Source organism: Chelonia mydas, chromosome 8 (assembly GCF_015237465.2).
Source record: "Chelonia mydas isolate rCheMyd1 chromosome 8, rCheMyd1.pri.v2, whole genome shotgun sequence".
In the NCBI taxonomy this organism is placed as follows: Eukaryota; Metazoa; Chordata; order Testudines; family Cheloniidae; genus Chelonia; species Chelonia mydas.
The window spans coordinates 76,242,552-76,252,629 of NC_057854.1; the positions used below are offsets into that span (position 1 = coordinate 76,242,552).

A 10,078-nucleotide genomic window follows, 5' to 3' on the forward strand; every position below is an offset into this window, starting at 1 on the left:
GTTACAGGGCCTCCAATCTCTTCTCTTTGCTGGGCAGCCCAAACTGTGGCTGGAGAAAGAGCCACAATTATTCTCTTCGGTCTTAAGGGAAATCTTACCCTCCTTCCCCCTGAAGTCAAGGACTGACCAATCTGCGTCTCTGATTGCAGTGGAGTAGGAACTGGCCTGACCTCTCCTCTGCTATCCTGCGAGCAGGTACAGAGTTGCTCCCCGCCCCTTGCTGTGCAGCCTCCTCTCTCTCACCTGATGTAGTCGTTTCTGCACAGGATCATACCGCTCTTGGTGTAACAGGAGGTGCCGATGTCCCCCAGCTGAGCCTGGCAGCAGGAGCACTTCAGGCATCGGCTGTGCCAGTAGCTATCCATGGCGTAGAGCAAGAAGCGATCCGCGATCTTCCCCCCGCAGCCTGCGCATCTTTTCCACGAGAGGGAGCCAGCGGTGACCGGGGGAGGTTGCGAGCTGCTGCCCGGGTTCACCATGGTCTGTGTAACAAGAAGAGAAGAGGGGGGAGGGAGAGGTGGTTAACTCCAGGCCATGAATCCTGTCCATGCCCTTCCCGGTGCGGTGAGGGGAGAGGGGGGCAACAGAGGGGGGACAGTGCAAAAGGACACTGTTACTTGTCTGGGGCTTTGTTCTGGCTCCACGAGCCTGCTTCCCTCCCAACTTGTCACCGGTGGCCTCACTTTTATTGCTGTCGCCCTCTTAAAGTGAGGTTCTGGTACACCCCAAATGCACGTGCACACTGGGCAACATGTACCGAACTTCGTACCCCACCTGGAGTCCCAGGGGTCCGGCACGACTGACATGAAAACGGGAGAGTGGAAGCGAACAGCAAATTGGCCCGCAGCCCTGCTGAAGCCATGTTCCCTGCGCAGGCAGAGCTCTGGGAAATGTAGCTGCAGTTCACAAGTTAGGAACAGTTCAGAGTTTTGTGCTAAAAGGCGAGATATGGGCAGTGTGAAAAGTTGTGAAACTGGTTTTTCAAATCTCCAAGAGCGGCTTTCCAAGCCATTGTAAGGCAGGCTCTATGATCGTCCCAGATCTCGTTTTTATTTAGAAAATCAGTGGAGTGTTTTCTTGGGGGTTTTTAGGACACTGGACTGAATAAAGGATAATTGAACTTTAGAACTCCTATACAAACACTCTCCACTTTTGTCTCGCTAATCTGCCCTTGATCAGCAATTTAAATGCTAAACCTTTGTTACGCCAAAGGGAAAAAAAAGTTTACTGATAATACAATAGACCAGAACATTCAAGTGCACCACACTCAGGCTGGAGCATGGCTGCCTCCAAAACTGCTGAAGTGCTTCTCCCCCACCACTTTCTAATAAATGCTTTTTACAAGCGGGACAACTGGGAGATAATATAGGAATCAATTCATAAAGCTTATTCTAAACCGATTAATTTGTTGCCTCCAATCCAGAGTCCAATAAGCTCCTAGTGTTCCACTAGTCATTTATAGTATAAACAGATCAAGTTATTTACTGCCAATTAAGCAGCATGTTTTGTCTTTGTCCTTTGTAAACCGTATGTGCTCATAGCGAGGCATCTGGCTATCTGCTAAAGCCATTCAGACTGATACCTCCAAAGGAGGGAGGGCGAACTTTTCCTGCCCACTGGCCCAGCTTGGCTATAGGGGAGCCAGAATTTACATTCCTTAAATAGGCCGATTTTAAGCACACATTTCCCCAGAAAGAGTTCCTGAACTTCTGTCCAGTGACCGCACAATAAACCAGAAGAACTGCACCAATTAAGCTGTAACAAAAACCCTGAGACTTTGAAAAGAGAACCACTCTAAAAGCCATTAGCATTGCATTTATCTGAATGCATCATATACCTTTATGTAAATTGATTTCTGATGCATTTGCTCAAGGAATTGCCTTTTGTTAAGTTTCTATCCATAACCTAAACGAAGCTGCATTTCCTGCTTTGAGACTTTAAAACGTTTAAAAAAGGTTTAAATAACTTCAGATCTCTTTAAAAACCCAAGCCTCCAAGCTGCCTTTCCCCAGTCTTGCTGAACGGTAAATATATACTATATTTTAAAAAAGGAAACGTTACACTGAGAAAGGCATCCAGTAACCCCATTAAGCTAAAGCTCTTAAGAACAAGCAATACCTTAATGCTGATTAAATCTAAAAGAGATGAATCAAGAGGACTGAGCAGAAAGTGACTCCCCTGATAACTAAGGACGGGCCCTCATCAAGTTTCATGGGGGGGGTGGAGGGAAGAGAGAAGCTTTTAACTTAAATAGGCTTACTCTAGTAATTACATAGCCAAGCAATTTAGGTCCTGGGATAGAGTCAGTGAAATAGAAAGCAGAGCTGGCTGCTAGAGGCAAAATAAGCCCCCTTTTAACAATGTCTCTGGTGTTTTTTAATGGAGACCAAGGGAGGGACAAGCGCAGAGCTGGCAATTTGTAGTTTAAAAAAAAATGGATGCTTAATTCATGTCTTGGTTTTAATTAGGTGATTCACCGGATTTCTCCTAGATTGAAACAAAAGACTGGGGGGGGGGGGGCGCGGAGAAAGGGCAGGCAGGGAATTGGAAAGGAGAGAATTAGGGAGCTCACTTTGATCTTTCCTGCCACTGTTTCAAAATAGTGTTTACTACAAAGAGAGCGGGTGGCGGGTCCTCACACCCTCCTCTTCCCCTCAGTTCACCACTGAGCCAGGCAAAGCCCTTTTCCTTTAACAGCCGGGAAGAGGGAAAAGCAGCCCAGAGCAGCAGCAAAGGAGCCTTTTGTAAGCAGGGACAGCTACAGTGCGTCCGGCCCCGCTGCTGCTCGGCTCCCCCAGAGTTTACAGGCACCCTCCTTCAGGCGACCGATTGAGTTTACTCGAAATCCGAGACGATTCCTGGGGGGGGGGGGGGGGACGACCGCAAAGAAGACAGAGCGCATGCAAAAAAAGAACCCCCTTACCTGTTTCCCCTCTATATTGCAAGAGGTCGGGGAGCAGCGCCGCTCTGGTTTACAGGGTGGTGTGTCAGGGAGAGGTTTTCTTGCAAAGAACCAAACACAATGCTCGCGTCCGCCGGCAGAGCTCCCCACCCCCGTCAGTGGCAGCCCGGCTGGCAAAATACAGACGAGAGACGTGCGGCAGAGCCCTTCCTCCAGCCCCCGCTTCCCTGGAGGGGAGCCGCGGCGCTCAGTCCCGGCCGCTGGGCTGTCGGCACAGGGCGCCGCCGCCGCAATCGCTGGGTAAGTTTGGCAATGTGGCTTCACTTTGTATCGCTCCCCCCGCCCTCAACCTCCACCCTCCTCGGCCGGGTCCGGAGCCTCCTGCAGCAGAGAGCCAACCAACCGCCCGCCGCGCGGCGAAACGCCTCGGAGCCCCGGGCGCGGGCAGCAGGAGAGCGGCCGGGGCGAGGAGCCGCTGGGGCTACCGCTAGGGTTCCGCGGCGGCGGCGCTGGCAGGACTCGCAGGGAGGCCCCCTCTCCGTGCGCGTCTCTTTCCGCCGCCCATCCACATGTGTTACTGACAGAGCAAAATCCCAACTACATCCCGGCTCTGCTCCCACCGTCAGCCGCGCGCAGCCAATCCGCCCCCCGCTTGTTCAGGCGGAATAATAAAACCTGCCAATCCCCGCCGAGACAAAGGAATGGGCGAAGGCGACGGGGGGGGAAGGGGCAGGGAGAGGAAGGAGGGAGTCAGGTGGGAAGCAGCAGCCTGGCTAGGGAGCGAGGAGAGGCTGTGCTTGGTGCTGCTGATCAGCGTCACGGGGGGGGGGATTGAGCGTCCCCTACCCTCACTGACTGTGCTGCCCGCTCTGGGGGAGGCTCATACTATTACTGCCCCTTCCTCCCCCCAGCGGCCCTTCAGGAACTTATTTGAGAGAATCATTTTTGATCGCATAGAGACCCCCCCCCCCCCGGGAACAGGTTGTAGTGGGTCCTCTTTAAGTGTCTCCTACCTGCCCTTTATCAGCCCTTTGATCGTCTGTACAACAAATGCACACACGCCAACTGTTGGGCTTTCCTCTTGCAGGGGGGTTATATTTAGAGCTCTTCTACCTAAGCACTCTACATGGGTACGTAATATTACTCTTCGCGTTTAAGCGAAGCAGAGGGGGCGAGGGTCCACATAATCACAAAAGAGACAATCCTGCTTCCTTTGGCATCAAGAGCTGCAGGATCAAGTCCTAATCTAGTTTCTCCGGATATTTTTGTTCAGAAATTAGAGCGGGCACTTGGGATCATATTCTATTCACACACAGCTCCCCGTGAAAGGCGTGTATCTAAGGCCAGAATGTGACCCTTTGATAAGGAAAAGACGGGGAGGGGAGTTGCGAGTAAAGTGGCTCTCTAATTCTGCCAGTGGAATTGACCATATCAAGCCACTGATTTTTAAGTACTCCCTACTGAAATCAATGGGAAGGTCTACTTAAAAATGAATGCCCCTATATAAGACAGTATTATTAATACTTCATAAAGGTTTAAAGGGGGAATATGTTCTACACTTAGCTGGCAGTTAACTGCACAGTGTGCCACTTGAAAGGTACTAGTGGTGCTCTAAAGAAGAAACCCAAACAGTATGAAAGCCAATTAAAGGAACTAATATTCAGTAGTTATACACAGAGTGGAAAAATTAAATATTAATTGCACAGTTCTCAAGTCCCCAGCACATAGCACACAACACAGGCATATATGGGGGGGGGGGGGTAAGGACTCCAAGTAAAAATTAGTACTGAAAGAAGCTTTAAATAGAACAGTGGTTTTCAAGGAGGGGTCTGCACACTATGTCTAAGATTTCCAATGGGGTCCACACCTCCATTCAATTTTTTTTAGGGGTCCACGAATGAAAAAGGTTGAAAACCACTGACATAAAATACAACACAACTTTGGGGGTTCTATTCTTGCAAACAGTAATCCCTGCAAGTAATGAGAGTCTAGGGGTAACTTTTTGCAGGTTTAGTCTCTTATCTAGTATAGGTTTCAGACTATACTAGAGAAAAGAAAAGAAAAGAAAAGAAGTACTTGTGGCACCATAGAGACTAGCAAATTTATTTGAGCATAAGCTTTCGTGAGCTACAGCTCACTTCATCGGATGCAAGTGAGCTGTAGCTCACGAAAGCTTATGCTCAAATAAATTTGTTAGTCTCTAAGGTGCCACAAGTACTCCTTTTCTTTTATCTAGTATAGTCTCACACAGTGTATGGCAATATGCTTTACAGAGCAAAACACAGCTAAAAGAGTGAGATAAATAATCAGATATATAGGATTCATTTATTTAGCATAAAAAGTTTATAATCTCAAATTACTTGTTTAGCATTTAATGTAAACAACAATAATTAAAATTAGAACATCAGATTTATGCTGGTCAGAGTTAAAAACAGGTTTTTAATAAGGCACAATTAGTGACAATATGTAACGTACCTTTTAAAAATATCCCAGAATGAAATGAACATTTAGTCATAAGTGTCCAAGGCCTACCTCACCAGGTGGAGCAGTTGGTTGCTTTGGGCAGTAAAACGTGTAGTGATGCCACAGTATGTGACTAACAGTGCCCAGGGCAATACAAAATCCTAGAGCTGTTTCTGTAAAACTAATTTAGAAGTGATATATTCACATATGTTGGTGAGAAGATTTTAGTTGGGGACATTTATTTGCAGATGGTGTATTTGCACTAATATGAAAACTGCATTATCTCCTTGAAAGAGCAAAAAGTAAACGTTGTCACTGTAATCAAAATCCAGGTGTACTTTAACCACAGCGCCACCTATAGGTGTCCTTTATTTCTGCATCTTGTCCTTAATTGGACCAAAAAGAAGTTAGAATTTAGAAAAATGTTTAGGTAAAAAAAACATCTACAGGAAAACAGTTGTGGATGACATAGATATAAAGTTATATTTTTGATGACATAGCCGTTAAATATTATATTAAAAATCAGAGATACGATTTAAATGTAGGGAAACAGCCAATCTTTCACTATGCATTTCCCCAGCATACATACAACAGTTGACTGGGAGCTCATTGAAGGATAGGAACCTTCATCAGAAGTGGACAAGGGATATGGTTAAAAATGAGGGATCCATTTCTTTATCATGTCCATGCAATTTATCACCTAGATATCATCTCCACAAATATACAAATACATTCTCTCCACCTAAATATTTGTCATTTAGGTTCTGGTACAATTTAAAACTTAAAGTGACAAGGTACGTTACAGATATCAACAATTGCCATTTGCCTATGCTCTGACTGACTAACAGCAGTCCAAACAGAACCAAAGCTAAAATAAATCAAAATCTTAATTATCTAAATCTGTCAGGTCCTGAGGATTACACCAAATTCAGACTCTGGAGGACCCATAAGAGTTTCACATAGGGAAAGGTGTTTTTGTTTGTTTGAACGAAGAAAGCTCTGTTATTGACCCTGATGAGTTTACCAGTCTTCAACATAATGGTATTTTATAAAGTGAGAGACTCTCTCCCAAGCAGCTAAGTCCTAGACCATTTAGGGTTTTAAAGATGCTTCCTAAACACCTGTCACGATATATTCAACTCTGCATTTTCTATAATATTTTCACCAATTGTGATTAATTAAAAAGCACCTTAACTAAGAGCATTTTGCAGAATAATAATATTCTAATTTTTCTTTTGTGCAGCATCTGCTGTTGCTGAGCTGTCACCTTCATTGCTATGTTTTTCATTGTGTGTCACAATGTAATTAGTCAGTTCAGCATACTCTTATTATTAGCTGAGGTGTTTCTATGGTAAGTTAATATAGTTCTGTGTAACTGGTAGTTTAATAGTGGGCATAAATGTGACCACCGACTTCAGGCGAGTTGAGTCCATAAGGTTTCAATCCATCTGGCATGATTCTCCCTGGAAAACTCTTAATTGTGGCTGAATAAATAATATACACAACATAAAAGAAAAATCTGGCTGCTGATAACATGGCATTTTAAGAGTCAGGGAGAGACTCCTAAAGTGGCTTGGATGAAAGCTGCTACCTGAATGGCTGAGAGGGGTTCAACTAAGGTTGAAATTACTTCCATGCCCATGAGATAGTGTCCAGGGAGTGCAGAATCCAGGGAGTAGAGTTCCTCTCCATTCCATGGAATGAGTGTCTCTTCGGTCTTTAACCGATGCAGAAACCTGTGGAGGTTCAGCTGTCTTATTTCTTTTCCCCTAGGTTCCTGAACTATTGAGGTGGCCACTTCATGGAGAGATCCTCCTTGTTGCACCCCTGCTATTCTCTGTCTCTTCCAATCTATATCTTTTGGACAAGCAACCCAGCCCTTAAAGCAAACTCTTCAATCGCATGACTCTGGAGGTTGCTGTGAAAATAAACTGCCATTTGCTATTTTTAAATACTACTACTTTTCATTAATATAGCCCCCTATATTCCAGGATCTCAAAGAATTTTAAAACCTTACTGAAGTAAGCCTGGTAGGGCTGGTATTACTGTCCAATTTCTACTGATGGGAGAGAGAGCAAAAGACCAGAAAAGAGTCCAACAGAGCTGAAAAGAAAATCCATACGACTTCCAGCACCTTCCTCTAACCACTAGCCGATGCTATCTGCTCTAAATAGCAAGTTGAGCTATTTTTAGAATAGACATACTATGTCACTTTGTTAGTGACAATATGTCACTTTGTTCTTCAAATCCTTAGTCACACGAGTAACATTACCCACAAGAGTAGAGAATCCCATTGAAATCAGTCAGTGAGAACTATTCATATAGGTAAGAGTTTACAAGATATGGCTCTCATATCACCATCATTGGATCCACAGCTTAGTACAAAAGTCAAGTAATACAAATTGCACAAATATATATATATATATAATGGAGTCACTTTAAGAAGAGGTAAAGCCAGCTAATTCGATAAAGCATATGCCTTTAAAATGACATTGCCAGGAATAAAATTATTTGTAGTTACTTGCACTAAGCCCAGATCCTCAAATATATTGAAGTGGTAGCCAGCCATATGTGTAAGAGCCATTTATAAATTAATAAATAGGTATTATAAGGTTGTAAGTCAAGGGCCTATGGGCCTCAGGCCTGTATGACAATTCATTTAGCATAGATAAGACCTGGATATAAAATGGCAGTAATGATGTGGGTAGTTACTAAGTTAGTTATTTTTAACCAGTTAGTTTGACCTTAAGTCACAAGGTAAGTATTACAGTAAACAAAAGTGGTACATGGTGAGAAAAGGTGAAGTGAGGTACCGAAAAAGCATTCCCTTGGAATCTTAGGGAAAGTTTAAAAGGATGTTGAGCTTAACTGAAACTTACATGTACTAACTGCAGGTGGCAACTAACCAATGTAAATGTTAATGAGTATAATGTAAGTGATTAATTGACCTGTCAAAGATGGGGACCCCAATATTATGAAGGTGTGGTACAAGGAAAGAAAAAGTTGAAAACATCATTGAATGTGCACAAGGTATGGCAGGTGTTAGTGTAACCCCTTGTAAAAGATATTACCCAGCTTAAGGGCAGTGGAACACACTAATCTGATGACCACACTCAGATGGTCTCAGGTATGCCAGGGGTTCCCTGAAAGGGATAATGTGAGTATGTAAGTGCTGTCCATTTTGTATTGGCTCTGTCTCCTTTGCTATATTACAGTGTGTGTGATCTTTTTTGTTTTGCTAATAAAGTTTATAACATTACTAATCAAAGAATACATAATAGATTGTTTCTCATGTGCTCCTCATTCTACTGACAACTTTACTACTGTGCCTGATTCAGAGGCAGAACCCTTTCAAGCTACTGCACAGTATGTAAAAGTAAATACTCCTTATGAATCAGGCAACACAAATCAATGTGAGTTGGGCCCCTAAATTTCTTTGAGGATCTGGGCCTAACTAAATAGAAATGCACACAAGACTACTTAAAGAATTGCTATGCCATCACCTCCTCCAGTACAAGTGGAGAGTTCTGTTAATAGAGTCTGACTAAGTAGATATAATCTGAGTTTGAAATTATATTATATTTAAAATTATAGGCCCTTTGAAGCTACCAGAATACACATATTTAATTATAAGTTAACTATACCACATCATCTTACAACTGAAAACTTAAAATGGACCAAAAATGAGGCATTTTATTGGATTGTAATAAAACAAGACACTTCTTTACAAGTTAGGTTAGGTAATTTATATAATTATAAAAGTGGGTTTACAGTTAATTTTTGTGATTGCTCATTGTAATAGCAATTTTTTTTCATAAATATAAAACTGGTTAGAGGACATGCCTATCACTCAAATGTCATCTTTAAGAAGAAGAACTTTATTATACAATAATTTTAATTATAAATGTATACTTAATTTACCTTTGAAGAAAAACAATGTTGTTTTACCTAAAGACTCTCAAAGAAAACTGGTGAAAACATTAACGCTATTCACCAGACCACCATTATAATAAATGGCTATATTAGAAGGATGAACAGCATAATTCAGGGCTGTCTAAATACCTGAAAGATAGACAGACTCTGCCTATGAAGTACGTTGCATTTACAGAATTAAAAGAATAACCAGATAAGAGATTTTTTTTTAAAAAATAAGAGTGGCTAATTTAATTGACTGAAATGTGTTTGCTAAATGCAGGGGTACATTTATAATGCCATCATTTATACTTCTGAAAATAAATCATGTTTTATAATACAATTGTTTTTGATAAATCACTAGCTCTTCTTTCCAGCTTCAAAACATTCCAGGAGAGCAAGCAAGTTTGTTGATTCTCTCTGCCTCCCCCGTAAGAAATCACTGAAAATATATTAAATGTTCTCTACTCCAAGATGACAACATTTTTTGTAGCCATTTTAAAAATCTCATTAGTCAAAAGCCAGGTTCCCACACCCACACTCCAAATGTTGGAATACATCCTAAGGATACTTTGGATTTTTATTTCTGTTGTTTCGCAATGTAGTCTAGTATGATTTCAGAAAATATGCCCAGAAGGAAGTTATTAAACAACACTATCCTGGAAATAATTTGTTACATAGGAAAAATAAAAATAACTCTTGCATTTATACATATTTCTTCCAAGTAAGTTTCAAATATTTAAAAAAAAATAGAAATTGTACTCAAAGGAAAATTCACTCATAGTTATTACTTTTTGATGG

At 42.4% G+C, this 10,078-nt stretch overlaps 1 protein-coding gene and 1 long non-coding RNA gene across 2 annotated transcripts in view; one reads left to right on the forward strand and one right to left on the reverse strand.

The window, feature by feature from the left end:
- LMO4 (LIM domain only 4) overlaps positions 1-3,803 on the reverse strand; it is a 16,079-nt gene extending 12,276 nt beyond the window's left edge. The window contains exons 1-2 of the mRNA XM_007068748.4: positions 2,924-3,803; positions 244-482 (exon numbers count right to left, since the gene is read on the reverse strand). Coding sequence (XP_007068810.1) covers positions 244-479 — 236 coding nt within the window. The 5' untranslated portion in view covers positions 480-482; positions 2,924-3,803. The remainder of the gene's footprint in view (positions 1-243; positions 483-2,923) is intronic.
- LOC122461385 overlaps positions 1-9,563 on the forward strand; it is an 11,661-nt gene extending 2,098 nt beyond the window's left edge. The window contains exon 3 of the long non-coding RNA XR_006283231.1: positions 7,139-9,563. This is a non-coding gene — a long non-coding RNA (uncharacterized LOC122461385). The remainder of the gene's footprint in view (positions 1-7,138) is intronic.
- Positions 9,564-10,078: the final 515 nt, after the last annotated feature.